This window comes from Melopsittacus undulatus, chromosome 4, assembly GCF_012275295.1.
Source record: "Melopsittacus undulatus isolate bMelUnd1 chromosome 4, bMelUnd1.mat.Z, whole genome shotgun sequence".
NCBI classification, from domain to species: Eukaryota; Metazoa; Chordata; class Aves; order Psittaciformes; family Psittaculidae; genus Melopsittacus; species Melopsittacus undulatus.
The window spans coordinates 103806391-103829840 of NC_047530.1; the positions used below are offsets into that span (position 1 = coordinate 103806391).

The 23450-nt window shown below is 45.8% G+C and overlaps 1 protein-coding gene across 3 annotated transcripts; it reads left to right on the forward strand.

Moving 5' to 3' along the window:
* The first annotated feature begins 984 nt into the window (after positions 1 to 984).
* LOC117436068 (protein FAM160B1-like) lies at positions 985 to 20079 on the forward strand. 3 transcript variants are annotated; one of them, XM_034062061.1, is made up of 6 exons: positions 985 to 1151; positions 9652 to 9794; positions 11085 to 11254; positions 12596 to 12700; positions 13050 to 13172; positions 18363 to 20079. In XM_034062061.1, exons 3-6 carry the CDS (start codon positions 11135 to 11137, stop codon positions 18534 to 18536), a joined length of 522 nt encoding a protein of 173 aa, XP_033917952.1. In that variant the 5' UTR covers positions 985 to 1151; positions 9652 to 9794; positions 11085 to 11134; the 3' UTR covers positions 18537 to 20079. The 3 variants fall into 3 exon arrangements, with proteins under 3 accessions (XP_033917952.1, XP_033917954.1, XP_033917953.1); XM_034062063.1 differs by lacking the exon at positions 18363 to 20079 and adding an exon at positions 13343 to 14596; XM_034062062.1 differs by lacking the exons at positions 985 to 1151; positions 9652 to 9794 and adding an exon at positions 10854 to 10940.
* The last annotated feature ends 3371 nt before the right edge of the window (positions 20080 to 23450 follow it).

A 23450-nucleotide genomic window follows, 5' to 3' on the forward strand; every position in this document is an offset into this window, starting at 1 on the left:
CCCTGTCACCAGAGCAGCTGCTCCAAGCCCCTGTGTCCAACCTGGCCTTGAGCACTGCCAGGGATGGGGCAGCCACAGCTCCTCTGGGCACCCTGTGCCAGGGCCTCAGCACCCTCACAGGGAAGAGCTTCTGCCTAAGAGCTAATCTCAGTCTCCCCTCGGGCAGGTTCAAGCCATTCCTCTTGGCCTGTCCCTACAGGAACCTTGTCCCAAGCCCCTCTCCAGGTTTCCTGCAGCCCTTTTAGGCACTGGAGCTGCTCTAAGGACCCCCCTTCAGGAGCCTTCTCTTCTCCAGGCTCTCAGCCAGCAAGATGTCCCTGACTCCCTCAGCCATCGCTGTGAGGAGCCGGACACTGTTCCCTGAGCACCTGACAGTCCCTGTGGACGGTGACAGACACCACCTGTCCCAGCAGGCAGCGACCCGGCCCTTTGCCCACCCGTCCCAGGGCAGCTCCTTGCTGTGCCATGCCAGCAGGCACGGGTGCAGGCCCTCCAGAACAGAGGGCAGTGTAACACTGAGACCTCTGCGGGAGCCTGATGCAGGCCTCTGGGCACGGAGACAGCGCTTAGAGGCGCCGCTGCCCTTCCCCTCCCTGCCGGGAGCTGCCCGCAGAAGAGGGGACCTGGCTCGGACAGCCCAGAGCTCGCTGCCTGCTCCCACCCCGGCACTATCGGCCCGGTTCCAGCTACAAGGCCAGGCCCGGGCAGAGCTCGGCGCTCCCGGCTGCTCAGCCCCGCGGGCCCCGGGCCCGGCCAGCCCAGCCGGAGCGGAGCGGAGAGGAACGGGGCGGGCTCGGTTGGTCCAAGCCGGCCCGCCCGGCAGGGCCCCTCGGCGGCGCGGCTGTCAGCGTGAGGGGGGTGGCGGCCCCTGCAGGCCGCGCTGGGGCGGACACCCGGAGCATCGGCAGCCGGCGCCGCAGCCCGGCGGTGTCAGTGCCACGGTGTCCGCCGGGAAGCGAGAGGCGAGAGCCGACGGCCGCCCGCCCTCCGTGCCGATCCCCGCGGCCAGGCCCCCGTATGCAGCCCTCACCCTGGAGCGGCGGCGGCGGCGGATCGAGGAGCTCTCGCGGTCGTCCCGGCAGCGGCTGCTGCAGTCGCGGGACAGGATGTTCTCCAAGTTCACCTCCATCCTGCAGCACGCCGTGGAGGCGGTAAGGCCGCGGGCGGGCCGAGCCACGCCGCGCCGGGGATGCGAGCGGGGCCTAGGCGACCAGCGAGCGGAGATGGGGGGCTCGGGCCGCTCTCAGCGCGGTGCCCGTTCCCTGCCGCCTCCGCCAGGGCCTGCTGCCGGCGAGGGGCCCCACCGAGCCCGCATATCCGCAGGCATAAGCCTAACCCCGGCGAGCCCGGCTCTCCCTTGCCGCGGGGCAGGGAGGCAGACACCGAGCGAGGCGGGCGGGCCGCGGCCGGCGGCGGGCCCTGGGACGGGAGCGGAGCGGAGCTGCCCCAGCGCCGGCTCCATCCGGCCCGGGCTGCCGAGGGCCGGAGATGGAGGGAGCGGAGGGAGCGGGCGCTGCCCGGAACTCTGCGGCCCCGGCACAGTCCCCTCGGGCATGGGGAGCCCCCGGGCTGTCAGCGCCGGTAACGTGCCTTGCCCGTAAGGCCCCGGGGCCCTTGCCCTGGCCGCGTTCAGCGAAACGAGAGCGGAGTTGGATTCAGGAAACTTGTCCGGATCCTCTCGTTGTTGTGGCCAGCAGACAATAGTCGCCGTGTCCGGTGCTTTTGTGTGAGGTTGTCACTTCCAGACCGACGTTCTCAGGCTTGGTTTGTGGTTTTTAACTGGGTGTGGAGGGAGAGGAGGCCGAGGGGACCTGCGGTTGTGGACGGTCGGTTGGATTTCACCGTGTAAACACACACATGGGTGCCCATTGCAGCGGTGGGGAGAGGGGAGCAGTGGGGCCTGCCTCTGAAGCTGCCGTTTGTGTAGGCCCCGTTCAGCTGCTTGCTGCTCAGGACTCGTTTTGTGTGTGCAGGGGTTGGTTTTGTTTGCTTTTTCCTATGTGAGGTGAGGAGCTGGAGGTAATGTCTGTGGCTTCAGCACCTTTCTGTGTAAGCTGACACATCCAGGAGGCTGAGGTTGAAGAGGTGCATCTTAGCCTGGGTGCTAAACACTGGCAGTGAAATACTGCTGGCAGTGAAGGTGGAAAGTGTTGATGGAAAATGGTTCAAATGGCTGTGAAAGGGGCACCGTTTGTGCATTAATGTACCCGTCGATGCTGCAGGTACTTGAGCGTATGCATTATGTGTGTGTGTGTAGTACTGGGGCCTTCAGCAGGACTACTGAGGTTTAAAAGTTAGGCCTATAATAATGAATTGTGGGTTCCTACTTTGCTTATTTAGTGGTGGAGTGGCAATTGGAAAGACATGTTTGAAATAACGATGAAATGGCCTGAGAATTCTCTGTGACCACATATGAATGCCTTCAGTTGCAGTGCTTTCATTGGAGGAACACCAGAAAGTAGTGCCTCCCTGACTAAAGAAACCTTGTTAGTCTTGTGAGCTGTGCCACAGTTTGTATGAGTAGAGAGATTCAGGTGTGGAAAAGCAGTTATTCTTTCAGGCCCACCAGTTCAAGATGTCTAATCAAAGTCATTTCTAGAAGAACATTTACATTATTGATGTGTACAAAACCCACTGCATTTATATGAGAGCCATAAAAAAACCTAGGAAACATGAATGAGTTGAACAGGCTTGTGAGGTGGGCTGATGAAATTTAACCCTGCAAAGTGCAAGGTCCTACACCTGGGTCGGAGCAATCCCAGGCACAGCTACAGGTTGGGCAGAGAAGAGATTCAGAGCAGCCCAAGGAGAAGGACTTGGGGGTGTTGGTCAATGAGAAAATGAACATGAGCCAGCTGCAGTGTGCACTCACAGCCCTGGAAGCCAACTGTATCCTGGGCTGCATCAAAAGGAGCGTGACCAGCAGGTCAAAGGAGGTGATCCTGCCCCTCTACTCTGCTCTTGTGAGACCTCACCTGGAGTATTGTGTGCAGTTCTGGTGTCCTCAACGTACAAAGGACATGGAACTGTTGGAACAAGTCCAGAGGAGGCCACGAGGATGATCAGGGGAATGGAGCACCTCCTGTATGAAGACAGGCTGAGAAAGTTGGGTCTGTTCAGCCTGGAGAAGAGAAGGCTGCGTGGAGACCTCATAGCAGCCTTCCAGTATCTGAAGGGGGCCTACAGGGATGCTGTGGAGGGACTCTTCATTAGGGACTGTAGTGATAGGACAAGGGGTAACGGGTTGAAACTTAAACAGGGGAAGTTTAGTTCAGATATAAGGAAGAAATTCTTTAGTGTTAGGGTGGTGAGGTACTGGAATGGGTTTCCCAGGGAGGTTGTGAATGCTCCATCCTTGGCAGTGTTAAAGGCCAGGTTGGGTGAAGCCTTGGGTGATATGGTTTAGTGTGAGGTGTCCCTGCCCATGGCAGGGGGGTTGGAACTGGATGATCTTAAGGTGCTTTCCAACCCAAATTATTCTATGATTCTATGAAAAGAGGAAGAATGGAGATGGTAAGGACTAGATGATCTTTCTTTAATCAAAAAACCCCAGCACCTCCCCACCCCCAAGAAAAGCAGACGCAGATGGAGAACATCAATTCTCAAGTGACTGCTATCAAACAACGTGCTCTCTGTCCTTGCTTGACTCTAGTGTCCCTTACCCAGGCAGCACCACTGTGAGGGAGCTCCTGCTAAGTACTGCATTACATTGCATTTATAGGACTGTGACACACCTAGCACCAAATGCTAGGAGTAAATCGTGGAATCACAAAAGCAAGAGGATGTGTAAGTAAGAACGTGTCTTACTTCACCTAGGAAGTTTGACCCACTAATTCAAAGCCAGAACTGATAAATATAAGCTTTTAAACAGTTTTGGGGCTGCACGTGACTTTAAAACATTGTTTTATTATCTCATGAAAAGTGTGTAGTCTACTTAGCTTTGTTACTCTGAAAATGAAAATTGGTGTAAATCCTCAATATTTGATAAGCTCAGCTTGATGCTGCCTGCTGTTCTCAGAACCTAGAGAATTCAGAGCATCGTTGTTACTTGCTGTTACAGCTGCAGAGCAAGTGTAGCTTGTGCAGACTCATGTGAATTCTGTTCCAGCCCTGAATATGGGCATCAGAACTGGTAACCAAGCTATAAATTCTCCTAGGCTTTGGGTGCCTACTTCTGGGAGGGATTCATTTGCAGCTGAAGAGTTTTGAGCTGAACTGGGCAATGAAATCCATTTGGAGTGCTTAGGCTTAGCTTCCATTGGTAGGACTACTTTAAATCAGGGTGGTTTGGGTAGCCTTTCTTTCCTGTTGTTTCTCCTACACATCACTTATATAATGCTCCTGTCCTGCCTCAGGGCCCACAGGCCTGCAGGCTTCAGAGAGATGTATTCAGATAAGAGTTCCTATGTTATTAGATAATCTTTGTTATCTTACCCTCAACATGCCACCTCACTGAACTATGACGAGGAGTTCCAAAGGTTGACAGTCTAATACACACAGGAGTATTTGCCTTTCACTTGCTGTGAGTGTGCCGCTCTTTGACTGCCTTCATGACAGGACTGTAATGAAGCAAACATAAAGGACCATTTCCTTTTCAGTAAGAGTTTTCTTACCTTGAATAACTCAAAACTTTCAGTCTTTTCTCCCTAAAATGCCCAAGAGTGTGAAATCATGTTTCCATTTTCACTGCAACTGAATCCTAATTGTTGCCACCTCTTTTCCTGTGTCAGTCTTGCCAGTATTTTAGATACTTTTACCCTTTTGGGAGTTCTCTGCAGCATCCAGATGAGCTTTTATCCCAGATGTATTCCAGAGTGCTAAACTGTCAGCAACATACAAAATGCAGCATCCACTAACAAAGCACCAAGTTAGACTTACTATTTCTCTTATCTTGTACTCTTCGCTCATGTTTCCCTAGACAAAATAGACCATCTGTAGAGCGGTCACTGAGTGTTCAAAGGACTTTTGTCTCTGATTTGGGCTTTCAGGAGATGCTTTGTCTTAACAGTCAACTCAGAGATGGTTTTATGCTTTGTACCTTGAGCAGAAAAAGTGTGATTTTGGTTGCTTCGAACTTTGCAATTTGCTGTCAAACAAGATTGTATCAATCTTGGGATTGGGGAATGAATTTAGATTTTAGTGCCTGCTGCACATTTTTGGGACCCCTCTCTACCAACCTGTTATTTCACTGTGTCTCTTACACTGGCACTTGAATATGCTTTTTAGTAGCCTAGTTTCTGTCCATATTTTGAGGCAAAACTGAAAGAAACTGAGTCACTTGTTACAGGTACAGCTCCAAAATCATTAACTGCATAACTACTCTGAACAATGCTTCCTTTTGAACACACTTTATTTGATGTGATGACCTCACATTACCAATTGTTTTAACAGATTCTGATGACAAAATTTAATGCATGGCTTGCAAGCATGTGCCGTCTTAATTTTATATGCAAAAGCAGTGATCATTATAAGCTCTGTGCATTCATCAGCTGAAGAGATAAAGTAAACCTTCAAGCATTGGTCCTTTTCAGATTCTCCATCAGGGCAGACATTCATGCTAGTGAAGTAGTAAGATCAAGTGACTACTGTAGTTTTCCTTGTTTCAGTTAGGGACTGTGAATGCAGTTCCCCTTGATTTCTCTTTGACCCAGTTTCTGCTTTCATTTTCACTCTGGCATCTGACCAGACAGTACCTGTTACTCTTTTACACAGCGTTTTCTTTACTTGGCCAGAAGATACTGAAGGATACCACCGGCTTCCGTTGTTTCCATTCTTTTCAGTATTGAGTTGCACTTCTGAAAGGCGTTCGTGGAGCATATGACAATGATTTTTACATGCACAAAAGAATTGCTGTTCAGCACTGAGTATGTGTAGGTTTCTTTGCTCTTGGCGTTATTTTTTTCCCTGCCTGAAGACAAATTCTGTGTACTTTTGAAAACGATGTGGAATTGTATTTTGGGCAGATTTTATAACAAGCAGACGATAGTCCTGGTCAAAGATCTGTAGTTCACCTGAGAACAGCACTTTTCCTGGAAGGAGTGGGGTTTGATCATTAATAATGTATGGTCACCAGAATGATAAGGCAGCGTGTGTTAAGTTTAGCTTCTAAGCGAAAACACTCACTTGTTCACTCCCAGGAAGCTGAACTGCTAGATTTGGGGACCAGATGGAAGAGCTCATCAGTGTCTGCTCAAATGGGCTGGGTTTCAGTAGTGTTCAGTGAGGTTTGTCTATTTGATATACAGCACCTACACTTCCATCTTTAAGATCTGAAGTTTTTTCCCCTGAGGAGAACTTCACTTTGAGATGAGGAATGGGTAGCTCAAGATTAGTAAGAATATAGACTCAAAGGGATCATAGAATGGTTTGGGTTGGAAGGGACCTTCAAGCTCATATAGTTCCCAGCCCTCAGCTACAGGCAGGGACACCTTCCACTAGACCAGGTAATGTATGCAATTACAACAAAATTAATTAATAAAATGAGAAATAACTGCACTTTTAAGGTAATTCCTTCAAATCAGACAAATAGCAGGAATCAATAACCTCAGTGGTGGATTTTGGTTTGCTTCAGAATCCTTAGAAAGGCATGTGTACTTTTACAAAGGAGTGATTCTTCAGCTTGGCAGCTGTAAGATGTGTTTCATCTCAGCTGGTAACTAATAATTCATCCTAAAATAGAAACTACAGCTTCATCCTAGAATTACCTGCCCTAGTAGGGTTAAAGCACATCAACCAAGTGTTTACACTTCCATATTTCTAATGCTTTCCAGTGCTGGGCTTTGTTTGTCTATAAGCTCCTATCTTAGTCTTGGCCTTTAGCCTGATTTTGTGTTTGAATTACTGATTCAAGAGGATGGGGGAAGGGTGGGTTCATTTTTTGTCAGTAAAACACTTGTGTCAGAATAATACATAGCCTTGCTGCAGTTATATTTCTGTTACATATTACCTGGAATAGCTGTGCTGTCAAAAGTAGAGTTATCCTAGGTCCATCTGCAGCGGGAAGAGGAATTTGAGGGTGAAGGTTATTTTAGCTGAACAAGTGAAGAAGGACAGTTTTTGTACATTGTTAGGAGTGGCTAAGTCTGGTAGCACAGCTCCGTATCACCAGGTCCAATTGGTGGCAATATATATCATGTATTGCCAATCTATCCTATATTGCCAATCATATGTTCCCAATAGGCATGCAGGTACACATGCACACATGTGTGCTAATGGTATCTCTAATACCTGTCTCGAAGTCCTTGATCAGAGAAGACCCTGTGAAATCACTGAGTGTTTTAATTACAGAGGGCAAGACCTGTCCCTGAATTAGGTTTTCTGGTGTGAGAGGAGTCCGCGGAGGCATCTGTTGGGAGGGGGACTGTCTGTATCCACAGCTCTTTCCTGCAGTGGATGAATTATTGACAGTGCTGAGAAGTGAAATCCTTTTCCTGGCACCGCTCAGAGCCACTAAATTCCATGGAGGCAGATGAGGCTCGACGAAGTGGAGAGGAAAATCAGATCTGTCAAGGATAAATCTTTAATGTTATCTATCAGGTGCTACTTTGGAAATAGAGTTGCCTGAAAGCCCCAGTATTCCTCAGAAGAGGTTTCTGTTCTGTTCATCAGCCAGAGTGGAGTTTTTGGTGTAGTTTTATTACAGAAGTCTGCAAAATGATGGTTACATTGCTCGAAACCCTCATCTACAGCAGCAAGTGTGACATACGAAGCATGACACAAAAGATCATATTCTCAGTCTTCAGTTAGTTGAGTTATTCTTGTGAATTTCCATACCTTTGTAAACTTCATTGTAAAACATTGTGCAGTGTGCGGTATCCTGATGCGTGCTCTGTGGTAGCTGGGTGCGCTAAACTGGTGTTTTCAGTGCCCAGCTGTGGAAGTATGGAAGAGGCTGTGAGTCCACAGACTGTCAGGGAATGGATAAGCAATGTCCATTTGATCCCCTTGTTACCATTTGTAAGGGCACATTTCCACACAGGATGCAGGTGTAGTTACCAAGCACCACTGCTTCTTTAAAGTCTTGCATTTCAAAGTCCTGTGTGCAAAAGGTCATTAACAATTAGCATTCTGCTTTCTTCCCTTGGCCAGGCATGCTGTTCCTATACTGGGCTTCATGACTTTACCAAGGTCAATTGAAGTGTCATTCAATTGAAGGAAAAGACTGATGTGGAAAACTTCCAAACTACAGCACTGCCCAGTGAAGAGGATACAGATGCCTGAGCCCCAGGCTTGTGTTTGTCTGAGATCTAAGGCAGCTCAGTACTTTGTGGGCACTATGAGGAGACACTAGAGGAATTCATAGTTCTTAATCTCAAATGTGGTATCTGTAGCTTCTGGGGGGGGAACTTGTTCACTGTGAGGGTGACTGAGCTGTGCACAGGTTCCCAGAGAGCTTGTGGGATCTCAATTTGTCGAGATATTCAGAAGCTGTCTGGGCATGGTCCTGAGCAACTGGTTCTAGGTGAGGCTGCTTCAAGAGGAGCTTGACCAAGATGACCTCTAGAGCTCCCTTCCAACCTCGGCCCCTCTGTGACTCTGAAGGACTGAACTCCATAGCTTGTCAGGCTGGTTCAACTCCTTATCCTTCTAGGATGGACTCACCAACTTATGCATGGGTTTCTTTTCTGCTTGCTCATTGTTGCTATCATGTCAAGTGACATTTTAGTATTGCCTATGAAAATATTACTTGATGGTGAAAAAGAAGCCTCAAGCAAGTAGGGTTAAGCCTCAGTAACAACAGACCCTCACATGGTCTGTAGTGGGGGGTGGGTTTTCCCTCCAGGATTCCTGATTTACCTGCTCTTAGCATTTTATATTGTGGTCACAAATTCACTCTTTGCCTCAGCTTTGGAGAGCGGAGTGGTTAGATGGTCATGGTTGTTGTTCCATGTACTGCCTGTGCTGTAGTAGTTGTTAGTGCCTGTGGCGCAATGAGCTGCAGGGCACCCAGTTCTGGAGCTCGGTAAGGAAGGAGCAGTACTGATGGATGCTGACTGGGTGGGAGGCTGTGTTTTGTGTTATTCCTGGATGCCAGTCACACCCAAGTGGCTGTTCTAAATTCATCCGGAAAAGAAGAAACTTCCTTTTCTGTCAGAAATAAAATATGAAATGTATTTGGTAAAAAACCTACCAGCTCTGGGAATGGGCCTGGTAAATAGTTGTGGTTAACAGGGGGAAAAAAGCATGTCAAAAACTGTATGAAGCAGCTAATTGGTATTTTTAAGGGAGCAGAGGCAAAGAGGAGAACAGAGCATACAGAAAAGGAAGATGGCATCAAAAGCAAATGCAAAAGAACATGATTTTTTTCCTTACAGGACAAAACTGAGCTGTAAACAATTCACACCTACGTTTCTAGTGTTGTTTTACTGCATGGACCATTGCTTTTCTTGCTTCAAATAGATTGTCCAGTCATAGAAACATCACAGATTATTATTGATGTTCACAGGCTAGGCAGTATGACATGGGGCTCATGCCATGAATAATGTATATAATCCTTGTTAAAGGCAGAAGTGCACAGAGTAGAAATTATAGCAGTAGTCTGCAGCAGTTTGCTTCCAAGTATAAGATAAAATTCAACTTAATCTCTGAGGATGTGTGTTTATTTCATTCCTAACTGGTTTTTGTTTGTTGTTTGTTCTTTTTTCCCCATAGCTCGCACCTTCCCTTCCATTACAAGAGGATTTTGTTTACCACTGGAAAGCGATCACCCATTACTACATAGAGACATCAGATAAAGAAGATATTATGCAACATTTAAATGTTAGATGTTTGATCCTAGTTATTAAACTATTAAGGTGAATGTTACTGTGCTTTCCTCAAGCTTATTAGTTCTGTATTTCTGCTAGAGTAGCTATTGAATCTGCATTTGTGGGGCTGTTTGTAGGACTGGTGATCTTGTTTATGTCAGTATTTACTCTCAGAAGCTGAAACTCGACCCTTGGTTGTAAATACCCATCTTTCGGAACACTATGTGATGTCCCCTAAGGTAGAAATGACAGGATGGGAGGGGAAAACTGATACTTGTGGTTAGGTAGTGCGGAATAAAAGCTAAGCTCTCTCTCCCACGCTTTCTGAAGTCTTGTGAAATACAAGTTGCCATTTAGTGGATATATTTTTGTCCTCTGCAATGGGAGCAGAATTACGCCTAGGACGCTCAAGCAAAACACTGTAGGCTAACTGGAAGTTGTGGTAGATAATCACGCTGATAGTGATTACTGATAGTAATTACTGATAGTAATCACGCTGCCACGGCAGTTTTCCTTTGTGATCTTGTTGCCATTTGCATGCAAGTGGCAGTTAACTTTAGGTTATTGCATAAGAAGTAGTAACCATTTCCCTTGTGGGATAGTTGTTCAAGTAGAACTGAGCTGAAAAAAATACATAGGAAAATCTCCATGGGTGCATGTGCTTTGCAATGTGTTAGTGCCAGCTCCCACTGACGGGGCCATAAATCCACAGCAGTTTCATGACTTTACCATGATAGTATCAGTCATACCCATTCGTTCATAAAACTTTGACAGAATGCTGCTTTAAAGCATTCAGTATAAAAGACAATTTGAAAACTGAAGAATAAATAGCATAGGGTTTGGGTTTTCTTTGTTGTTATCATTAGAAAAACCATTTATTTAATTACACAGTTTGTAAAGGAAGTGGTCAGCTGCAAATTATCTGATGTTGGAGGCTGGTTATAGATTTCAGAATACTATGTGAAGAGGCAGAGAGGAAGTTACCAAGGCAAGGGTAGATGTTAACCAGAAGATTGAGAGTAGAACCCTTCTCTCTCTAAGTTTGGCTTCTGGCTGTGGAAGTTTTCCTTTTTGACTGTGTAATTAATGCATGTTTTGAAATTTGTCATTTCATCTTCTCCCCATTGCAAGGTTAGATACCTGCCTCATGAGTGTTCCAGTTTACATTTCCAGATGCGGTTCTGAAACTTCAATGTAAGACATGTTAAAAAACTTGCATATTCTATAGAAGATTGTTTAGTGAGTGGTCATGTTTTTAAATCTTACATTTGGAACTGAACCTGATAAAAGTGAGGACAATAATTTAATCATTCTTAATTGCACATCTCTTCTATTTAGATGACAAAGCTCCTGTGACTGATACCAACATTCCTTCTCACTTGGAGCAGATGTTGGATATTCTAGTTCAAGAAGAAAATGAGAGGGAATCGGGTGAAACAGGACCATGTATGGAATATTTGCTACATCACAAGATTCTGGAGACACTCTACACATTAGGAAAAGCTGATGTATGTATTCCTCAGCAGAGCACATTATCTTTTATATGAGCTCCTAACTGTGATAGAGACTGAAGTTCTACAGTAGGTGGTAGTGTGGGACACTGAACTATAGCAAACAGTTGTGTGCTTGTGTTACCAACATATTATGAAGAACTGTCTTTTACAAGTACGATCAAAGTGAGCCAACCAGAGAAATTCTGACCAAGGCAGCACTCTGAGATTTGTTACTCACCACTCATAATATTGACTGTGAAGCTAGAAGTAGGACATGCATATTTGTTCAGTCTAGTATTCTTCTGGCTATACAACAGAGTATTTCCCCTCTCTGTCCTTTGTTAAGTGTTGGGAAATTCTTGGGTGAAAAGCACTGTATTAAATACAGACTTTGTTTCATTTTTTGGAATGGACTAAGTTATTGCTCAGAAAGACTTCCATGTCAGAAAGCATTAATTTAAGCTGATTCCCAGACAGCTTCCACATCCAATTCTTTGGTATGAATGCAGCCTTTGGCAGTGTTGTTTGGTTCTTCTCATGTCTGCTTTGTGGCACATGTGAAATTAGTGTCGTGGGTTCGGTGCATTCTTGTTGCTGTCTTTCTTGACAGACTTACGAGCTGAAGTGTATGGGGTTGGATGATAAGAGGTTAAAATTAACCTATGGAATAACAGCATTTATTGACATGGCAGGACACAGAGTCAGGGTGGATTTAGCTAGAAACAAAGGACCACGAGCCATCAGATGTCATGGAGATGTGAAAGTACTCTCATGTGGCATGGTGCATGAGGGACAGTAGAACAAGGGTCTGGATGTTCCACAGATACTTGTGATTTGTATTCTGCTGAATATCAGGGAAAACAACAGCTTTCTCTTGTCCTGGAACATCTGTTTGTAAACACTCTTATCTGTCTAAGGTTAACTGCTTGTGAATTCAAAATACATTTTGCAGACATTAAGGTGTTTATCATCATTTGTTTGTATGTACTGACTCACTGAATTGCTGGGGTTTGCAGCACAGTACCATAAAATTAGACAGCTGACACGTAGCCAATTAATTTCCCCTTATCATTGTATTGGTAGGGAATATTTCATGTAAAGATTGGTAGGAGTCTGCACTGCAGCAATTAACTGAAATTATGAATAAGTTGAAAAAGGAAACAGTAATGAAATGCAACATTTTTTGTTGTTCTCTGTTAATGTTGATAAAAGGAATGTGTTAACAGATGATGGTATTTTAAAAATGCTTTGGGAAGAATTATTGCTGTTACATTAGCCATTGTGAGTGATAAATTTGCATCTTGTTTCTCTCCACTGTTGTTATATTGTTGTTATTGTTCATCTGGTTTCTTCCAGTGCCCTCCAGGAATGAAACAGCAAGTTTTGGCTTTTTATACAAAACTTCTTGGAAGAATACGGCAACCTCTTCTTCCCCACATAAACGTGCACAGGCCAGTGCAGGTACTGCTCAGATTCGAAGTGGGCTATGTTGCAGCATGACAAGTTTCTCTTATTCTGCTGTAGCTAATGAGCTCTTTAACACATTCACTGTCAAGCGAGTTAAAGAAACTGCTCAAGTGCAATATCAGTTTAATGTCTTGATGATTGGAGCCTTGAACTGCAACTGCAATGCAAGTCAAAAGTAATAAAGAAGTCTTGTTCACAGCAATCTAAACCTAGAGCAAATGTTTAAGTCAATAATCCTACATCACTGTAGTATGTGTATAGAAAAAGAACTCAGTCCATCATTTCTAGAAAAAAAGCTATAATTTCCTCTCTGTCTTAATGTTCACTTTTCTTTATGTGACAGAAATTGATCAGGCTGTGTGGTGCAGTTCTGGCAACACCAACAGAAAATGAAGAAATTCAGTTTCTCTGTATAGTATGTGCAAAGCTGAAACAGGATCCATACCTGGTCAACTTCTTCCTTGAGGTGAGTCAACCAAATCAAAAGTTTCTAGGTGTATTTGCTGTGTCACAGACAAAATCTAACGGAAAAGCGAAAATATCACATTGTGCTTCTTAGGTTTGTTTTCATTCACTCTGTAATTTTTTTCCTGTGATGTTAGCAATTGGTTTGTTTGGTTTCTTTTTTACTTCCAGAGACTTGATACATCTGATTATTTTTACTAGAATTTTATTCAGGGCTTACAAATACACCTGAATCATAGAATCACAGAAACATAGAAGAGTTAGGGCTGGAAAGGCCCGTAAGGTACCAGTTCCAACCCCCTGGCATGGGCAGCAGCAGAAGCACGGTGCCATGCACAGGCCTCAGTCAATATCAAAGAGATGCAAAAGAGCAGGTCACATCCAGTGCCAGTGCGATCTACCAGTTCTGGGATGTGATCAAGGAGGAAGCACAGGAAACAGATTCTCCTGACGAAGCTGCTTCTTGAGCTTGTCTGTCAAAGCCACAGGAGGCTGGGGTCTCTGCCTCTCCTCGTCAACATCTCTGAAACGGACGTTCTTCAGGATGCTCTTGGGTGCAGCCCTCAGGTCCATGTTGTTTTGTTTGTGGCTCTGCGAGACAGGTGCCCAGCCCTGTGCACGTCCTGCTGCAGCCTGGAAGCCGATGCCGGGAGAGGCTGGTGCCTTGGCACCTCAACAACATCTCTGAAACGGACCTTCTTCAGGATGCTCTTGGGTGCAGCCGTCGGATCCGTCTTCTTTTGTTTGTGGCTGTGCAGGACAGGTGCCTCTGCCACCTCAACAACCTCTCTGAAACGGACCTTCTTCACGATGGGCCTGGATGGGACATTCAGGTCTGTGTCATTTTCTCCTGAGCTGCTCAGGGCAGGTGCCTGGCGCTGTGTCTCTCCTGGTGCAACCTGCTTGCCACACTCAGCGAAGAATGGTACTTTTGCCTCCTCTTTGGCCACATCTCTGAACTGGTCCTTCGAGATGGTGCTGTATGACATGTGCACATCTGCACCACGCGCTCTGACGCAGTGCAGGGCAGGTGGCTGGTGCTGGGCTTGTGCTGCAGCAGCCTGCCAGCTAAAGCCACGATGTTCTGGTGCTGGTGCCGTGGGAACAAGAGGTGCCTGGTGCTCCTCTGCCTCAGGAGCTCTGCGCAAGCAGCTCCCCTTGGGCTGTTGCAAAGTCTCGATGCTGCTGGGCAGGGGTGGCAGAGACTTTGCAAGCACCTTCTTGTTCAGCCCCAGCGACTTGCCATAGAGGCTGTCCTTAAAGTCTGCCGCCGGCATCGCTGGCTGCTGCTCTGCCTCTCGCCACGTCCTCCTGCTCTGGGAAGCAGCAGTGCTCGCACAGGTGTCAGGAGCAGGAGCAGGCTGAGTGGCAGTGGCCTTGCTGCCATTAGCTGCACTGACAGTGCATCTCCTTGTCACTGCAGCCCTGCCGCACACTGGGTCCTGACTTCCCACTGCCTGCTGGCAGAGCCCCCGGCTCTCAGCACTGGTGGCACAGGCTGTGGGCCTGAGTGCGGCAGGCTGACAGCTCTGTGGCCGTGCAACAGTGCTGCCATGTGCAGGGACAGAGGGCAGCTGGGCAGCGGTTGTGCAAAGCTGCTTTTGGCTCTTGCTTGTACTGCCTATGGCCACATCCCTGAATGTGGCTGTAGGGGCAGAGGGTGCCAGAGTCAGTGGAGGCAGCCTGCGGTAGCTGCTGGCTGCTCTCACTGGCTGCCATGGTGGCCGAGGTGCCCTTTCCACCAGTGGTGGCAGACGTGTCTGCTCCTCTGTCCTGCTGCGGGGCAGCACCACTCTGTGCCCCAGGCTGCCCACCTGCAAGAGAAGTGGAGGAGAGAGGCTGTGTGATGGTGTCTCTTGCACCCGTGTCCCAGCTGGCTGAGCTCACCCAGTTGGGCTCCCCTGCCAGCCCCATGGCAAGGCTCAGCCCCACAGGTGGCTGCTGCCTGCTCCCAGAGCTGGCTGGGGAGAGGGCTGGCCACCCGCAGCCCATGGCCACTGCCCACAGCACCCCTGTATGCCCGGGCAGCCTGCGGGCCACAGCATGGGGGGCTCAGCTTCCTCCCTCCTGCACCTGCCGCCTGCCCGTCAGCAGTTCCCATGGTTGGGAAGGTGTTTGGCCCTGTCTCCCTCGGGGTCCCTACCTCTGCCTGCTGGGTCACGATGGGCGGAAGCCTTCGTGGGAAGGGCAGCTGTGGCAGCGTGATCCTGTGCGGCCCTTGCTCAGGCTGCCTGTGGGACACCTGCGGGCAGGAGGAGGAGGAAGAGGTGTGTGATGGAGGCGGCTGCCTTGGCACAGCAGCCCCCGCAGGGCCGGCAAGCCCGGCCCCGGCACCGAGGCAGCTCCGTGTGGCCCCGTCCCACCACCGGCCTCTGCCTCCTGCCCCAGCCCTCACCTGGCATCTCCTTTGCACTCCTGGCTGGCCTTGGGCAGGCTGGGAGAGGGCGTTTGATCCATTGACCACTGGCATCTTCCGTGTCCTTGGATGCGGACTTGCCATGGACTCACACGGCAAATGCCACCTCTAGGGTGCTCCAGGGCCTTATATACCCCACATAACAGACGCAACAATGCCCCCGTGGTTTCCATGGAGATGCCTCTGCCCTCGCCAGTTCCAAACGGTCCCAGCTGCCCATGGGCAACTCCACAGCAACCCCTGAAGCTTTGTGATGGTGGCAGCATCGTGCCCATGACCACTGGGCACCCAGGGGTGCACTTTTCTCCTCCCTGTTTTTTCCTTGACAAGATGAAAAGGGAACAGAGAAAAGAAAGAGGTGAAAGAAGGAAAAAACCCAACAAAAATAATAAAATACTTGGTAACATCATTCTATCAATGTAAAACATGATGGATGTTTCCTTGGCTTAAGTTCATATCAGCAAAGATGTTCTTGAATAACATGGTGAGGATATTCCAAATAAACAGAATCTCTCAGCACTCCTAAACACGGAGAAAGCTTTAGGAATCAGAAGCAAAAATTCACCTGTAGTTACAACAGCAATGAGGCAAACTCTGAGAAGCACATACATTGTTGTATGCCAGTCGTGCTTATGTGGGGTAGAAAGTTTGGGGCTAGAGAGATTAATTATCTAAATGAACATGAAAGTACATCAGTGAGTACATTGCCATCTGATCATATGGGATACTTAGGCTTTGTCCTGTACTCCTGGAATTCACACATTGCTGAGGCTGTCTTAATTTCTCACATGTTATTTTCTCTTCCACACACTATATCACAGAGCCCTCTGGCTGAGAAGTATAGAACTGGACAGGCCTCCCTTCAGAGCATATCAAAACCATCCCTTAATTAGCTGGTGGATGCAATTTGATTTAAGACACATGAAATACTGGCTCGTTTTCAGGAACTGAATGCCTTTTTCCTTGCCATACTAAATAAAGACAGCGCTCCCTAGTCTGACTGGCACTGATCAGTCTTACAGCTGAGGCACACGCCTGCGTGTAGACACATCCTCTTACTCAAAATCTTCTTGTAACTCTGATGGCTCTTTCACAAGAACTGAGAACACACTTTGGAAAGAATATGCCAAAGGCACAGTATTACAGGCATGGTTACAGTGACTTGAACCTTGAGAGATTCCTGAAGAGATTTGGGAAAACCACTTTTCTTCTCCTGTTAGTCTTGCCCAGTACATTCAGGGCCACATATTCTGGATATTTTCTTTCTCTTGCCTACTGTTATCTACCAATAAACTTATCTGTTGTAAACGTGACAGGTTGGAAATTCAGATCTAGCCGAGTTTTCTCACGCAGTTCTTTTTCTTTCAATATGGTTAAACAATAAATAGAAGTAAATACCACGAGGTTTAACTTAGTCACACAATCTGGTTTTTTCGGTCCGCTTTGGAGTCTGTTTGAGTTCAGGGCTGATGTTAATCCTCCACAACATGCAGTTGTTTATTCTACGGCAAGTCACCCGGACAGACAGGGATGTCAGCAGCAGAGCACGTTACTGCAGTAAAACATGAGGTCGGGCTGCCCCCTGCGGGCTGTATCCAGCACTGGCATGAACAACAGCTCCTGGAAGCTGGTTAATGCTAGTACACGACTTCTACGTCTGAACACCGGATTTCGACGTAGTTTGTACATGTAATGTCAAATATAACAATTGGCTTCCTGCTGCCTGGTTGCTACTGCTAGAGAGGAAGGAGGAAATACAGACTGCACATAGCTGATGCAACAGTCCAGCCCACCAGGTATAAATAACAGCTCAATATACATCACCTGGGAATTCTGAGAGTACCCAGAGACTGGGGTAACAGCTTCTGAACATAAAACCCGAGAAACCAAAGGGAAGGCACATGAGTTGCCAGGCAGGAATTAAGGACAGTGCATTACAGTAGCACTCCAAGATCTAATCAGGAACAGGATCCCTTATTACAGACACAGATCTGCTTACTTCAGCTTTTCACACCATGAGGCCTGAATGTCAAACTAGTCCAAAGCAGCCTGAGGCAAAAGAACAGGGATGAGCGAGAGAAGCATCTCAGGATGACCCTGGGTCTGTTACAGACTTCATTTTCTCTGCTTCTCATCAGTAGGGCCTCCAGCCCAGTTCCTTAAGGGCTTCCTCCAAGTGCAGACACTTGTTCCTACAGGGTTGATGACTCAGAAGGAATTACAAAGGAACAAGTTGTACATAGTTATTTCAGAAATGTACTTTGGCTCAGAGTACAGCTCCTGAGCATGAAATTCCAGCTGCAAGTGTTCTGATGGCTCCCTTCACCCTCAACTACAGCTGAAATAATGCAGTGGGCATGTACATGGTCACTCAGCTCCTTGGAAACCACAAAAGAAGTCAGTTAGTTGTCAAGAAAGGCCAATCTTTGAATACAAGATCCTAAATTCACTGGCGCTTAGTTATTGCAAAGATGCAAGTATCGTGTCTGAAGTGATAGCCATAGGGATAAGTGAATGTCTTCATAAACTCAACCCAGTCCTGTAGCTTCAGATAACATCATTTGAGAACCAAGTGGGACAAGTGAACTGCTAAAATGATGGGCTGTCATGAGCAACCAAAGCTTCTACAAGGCTGAGTAACACACAGCAGTTAAGCCCCAAGGTAACATTACCAGTTGGCATATAATTCATTCTACACAGGACACATAGGGTTATATTTTCCTCAAAAACAATAGCTATGAGGGATTCTAAATCCTGCTGCTGTGTGTCCCATAGGTGAAACCAGGTCATCTACGGCCTGTGCTGGAGAGAGCATGTTCCTACCATGACACCGTGAATAGAACCCAGAGGAGTTACAGGCCACATTCCTGGTACAGCAAACTACTGAGGAACATAACTGGACTTTTGTCATGTAACTGTACAGCCAGCGAACACTGGAGAGCATTGTGACACTGCTATTTAGAGCTTTCTAGATAACTGTGCTATCAAGAATTAAAATGAATTGCGAAGCCACTACTGAGTATCTCACATCATAAATATTTTAGTCACTTGCTTCAAAATTATGACATTTTATAGTGCCAAAACTTAAATCAGGCTCCATGTAAAATCTCAGTTATGCCTCAGGCCAAAGACAACGGAATTGAAACTCTGACTAAAACCTAGTTTTACTTGTGGACTAATGCAAAAGAGAGAATTTCTATACTTGCATAGTAGTAGTGTTCCTGAACTCCCATCGAGATCAGCTTCTGCTTACGATTAAACAGATTATCTGAGAACATTTTAGGGATGAACGGATTATAGCCCTAAATCCAAAGATGTAAGTAACAATGGAATCTTATTACACATTAGAAAACAACAGCACTGTCAGAGCTGGTCAAAAAGTTACTCAGAAATCTCTTAGTAGGTCAAGGCTAAGCACCTCAACTGTCCCCCAGAATACATGCAGATGCTGATTGCCAGACCCCCCTCTCTGCAAGCACACAGCAAAATGACTGAGGAAACCAATTTGTAGCAGGGGGACTACTCAGTTGTTTATCTCCAATATTTTGAGGCAAAATCCAGTTTTATGTCTATTTATGTGACATTCAAACTCTCACTGTCATTACAGCTGCAATAAAGCATACTGGAAGTGTATTCTTCATCTCTTTGCTTCAGCTTCCACTCGCACAGGAACAAGTTTGTCCTGCTAACCTGCAGACTTCAGTGAAATTAGTTAAGCTCTGACTGATAATATATGACAGCATTCTAGATGGTTTCAATAATTTATTATATGCTGACACTTGCAGGTACCGTATGGCAGAACATTCATGTATTTACTTAGAGAGGAAAGCCTGGATTATGAGGCTTCTAGCTGAATAGAAATATTTGAGGAAAACATGATGCTTTTGGAAAACAAGTATCTAATTTCACATACAACATGTACATCTGACCTACTTGTGTGGTCTCCTTTACAACGCATTATATAAGCTAAAGCAGGGTAGTACAGAGAGAGTAACTGATGGATGAACATGAGAAATAGCCTACTGGGCAGAGGTATCTATCCATCCAGCCCATATTATTCCACCACAGCAACGAGTGATGGCATAAAGACACTTGCAGATGTGACAGGGAAGCAACTAGACAACAGATTAATACCTAGGAAGTTTGTAACCCATCAGAAGACAAATGAATGATGAGTGTCTCTACAGAAGGAGTAGATGTGCAGATGTGGAGCAGGATGCACAGACCAGGAAATGCTTGACAATGGGATTTAAGGAAATACTGCATGATGAACTGATTACATGGTGCTACCAGCAAATCAGCAAGGAGGGAGGTGTTGCACACAGCTGAGACACAGACAACCATAAAATTAGTGACAGAAAATTACAGCAAACAGAAGCACATACGATACTACATACAAGACATTGATTAAACCTGGGAGAAGTATATTTCGGAGTTCAAACGATGTTCTTTGGTATCCAATGCACAATAGAATGCTTTCTGTAGTCAAGCCCAGAAGCAAAAATGGAGGAAGATGGTTTTAAACATCTCTTTAGCCCTTCTCAAAAGCAGAGATCATGCTGAGCCACTAACACTTCATTCTTTATTTCATCCAAGTAGTCACTGAAAACATACATGTCCATCTGGTTATTATAAACACAATAAATTCCTGCACAGAATATAAACAGATACCAGCTCCACTAGCATGCTTTCACGCTGGGGTACAGAAACGTACATTCCAAATCCTCAACCTTTCTGAAGCAAAAGTCCAGACTTCAGGAAGTTCTTCTGTAATGTAGACAAATACATCCATTAGAGACTGGCCTGGTGCCATCATTCTAAATAGCAGAGATTTTCAGGTAGAAAGGCTAGCACATTATCTCACTGTCTCGCTCCATTTAAGTTGATTTAATCTAGGCAATTTCATTAATTTGTAAGAGGGAGAAAAGTTCCCAAAAGCTCTATCAATTAAAACAGTCTTGCTTTCAAGCTGTCTCTTAATTCACACTCAAGCAAAACACTAAGTCATTGCATACGCCACCCCAAAAAAAGCACTGCCTTGCCAAAATCACCCCAACAACCTCAAACCAGCACAACTCTGCTCTCAAGAGTATTAAAATCAGAAGTAATACTTGTGAATACCACTGAAATAAATCAGTGGAATAAACATCAAGCATGAATAGGTGAAGACTTACTGCTGCATATGACATGACATTGGCTGTCTGTTCGTAACTGAGTCATCTCCAATTGAATCATCGCCAGTGAGGACAAGAAGTATCCAAATGCAGTGTAACCTTGCACTGGCACTGGTGAAATAATTGTTTCCATTAGTTTCCAATGATTTGCCTTACTACTGGTCTGCCAGTATTTATCTAATATTCCCAGCAGTGAGAAGTACTTCCCTATACTTGTGAAATTTGAGACTACTTTAAGAGAGCATTAAAAAAACCCATATTTACAACACTCGTAAGCACCACAAACTGGATTTTGCAGTATGGTGCCGACTTCAAGCTCAATATATTGGTAAGAATGAGCAGGTCTAATTTGCAGAGACCTCATTTGTTTAATAAACTTAGGGATAATCATATTTCTAATATTTTCTTTGTGATATTTTCTTTGTTTCCTTTACTGCAAAGCCAAAACCCTAAGAACTCACTTTTACAACCAAAACCTGAATTCCAACTGCAATGAAATATTCTGTTTAAAAAAACAGTTTTCTATACATCAGGCACTCTTAGAATAATAAGAGGCCCTCAAGCATTAGAAAAGCTTTACCTCACCATCTGTGAGGAGATGACTTATGATTTCATAAAATGTGAATTATGCTTAGGAATACTCTCACTGCTATAAAACTGTCTCCTTTTATGTATTCATGATATCTTACTGTTTCTTTACCCATTCTGCTGCTCAGAAGTAGGAAGGCGATGGCATACCCAAAAGACACTTTTGCAAATACAAATAGATTGCAAAGAGCATTTAAAATTACCATTTTAAATCAGACTGCTTAATCAAGCACGTGTGCTTTGAATCCACACTTTCTTCAGAAACAATGCAAGCTTCCAAATAGTATCTATGGAGATAGAATGGGAAGGTCCCCATTAGCATGGTAAACACCCTCACAATGATGGAAGAAAAGCTGTATCACTCCTCAGCCCACTCACTGACAACACGCTTGCATTCAAACCTACAACTCCTCATTTGTTTTTCTCTAAGAAAGCAATATAAACCTTCAATACAAAGTATACCAGCAGGTGAAATGTTGCCCCTGAACTGTACTTAAAGTATGACAATCCTCATATACATAAATCTAAGTATTTACATATACAAATATACATAAACACTAATAATAACCTGAATGTATTGCAAAACTGTAATAAATAACACTTAAATTCACGTGAAGAAGAGTTTTCCTCCTAAACTTAAAAAGTCTAGCAGAGCTTTTTATGTTAAACCAAACAAGTCAGGCACCTTCCAAATGCAGCATCTCCCCAGTTACCAATTACCTAAAGGCAAAGATGGTGCATGTTTCATCATATAACTGCCCTCTTAGCAAACTAACATTTCCTAAGAACATCTGTAGAACATAACTTGATGAAACCACACTAAGCAGATTTTTTATTTAAAAAAAGAAAGCATAATTACCTTTAAAATGTCTGTTATTTGAGATGTCTGCATTTTGAGACGGAAATAGCTTGCTCTGCTCCTTAGCAACTCCAGGAAAGGTGTCCACATACAGTCAGTGTTCATTTCCATACAGTACTTGGACTGTAGCTCTCCACACCTGCAAAGCATGGGGGCAGTAATAACAATCAGTACAGCAGAACCATTAATAAGATTTCATCACAAGATCAACAGTCAGACTCCCCAGATGACACAGCAGTTAAATAGCACTTTTATCCTGTCTTTTCGATCAGTCTCTCTCTGCTTGCCCATAGCATATGAGGAAGTTGGTGTTTGGTCATCTCCAAAAATCAGTGAGAAAGTTTTTCTCCATTTGGCACTACAAGTTGCCATAATTTCCCATACTGGTTTGTCACCTTCCCAACATTTCACTCTGCTCCTCCAGTGTCAAATCAGTCCTGTTCTCCTACTTCCATTTGCCCATTATCCAAATAATATGTCATTAATCGCAGCTGTTGCCAAAACATCACACCAGCCACACAGAATCACCTGGGGTGGAAAAGATCAATAAGATCAAGTCCAAGCATTACTCCAGCACTGCCAGATCCATCACTGAACCATGTCACTGAGGGCCTCATCTACATGGGTTTTGGACACTTCCAGCAACAGAGATTCCACCACTTCCCTGGAAAACCCATTCCAGCACCTGACTACATGCATAGCCTCTGCTCATCCCATCTTACCTCTGCTTTTCCTGTTGCACAAGAAAATGGCAGGGATTGTATTTTCTCTGAAGTATTTGGCTTGGAGATGAAATAAAGCCCTCTCTGCCTCCTTCAAAGCTCTGGGGAAACAAGCAAGCAGCAATGAAACAGGCAGCAATGCGCACTGCCACAAACCCTCTCATGCTGTGGGACACTGCAAAACCCGGAAGGACTGCAGTCAGACAGTCCATACCACCAGCTCCATAGGCCTCTCATAGAGTCATTGAATGGTTTGTGTTGGAAGGAACCTTAAAGCTCATCCAGCTCCAACCCCTGTCAACAGAGCAGGTTGCTCCAAGCCCCTGTGTCCAACCTGGCCTTGAGCACTGCCAGGGATGGGGCAGCCACAGCTTCTCTGGGCACCCTGTGCCAGGGCCTCAGCACCCTCACAGGGAAGAGCTTCTGCCTAAGTGCTCATCTCAGTCTCCCCTGTTCTGGCAGGTTCAAGCCATTCCCCTTGGCCTGTCCCTACAGGCCCTTGTCCCAAGCCCCTCTCCAG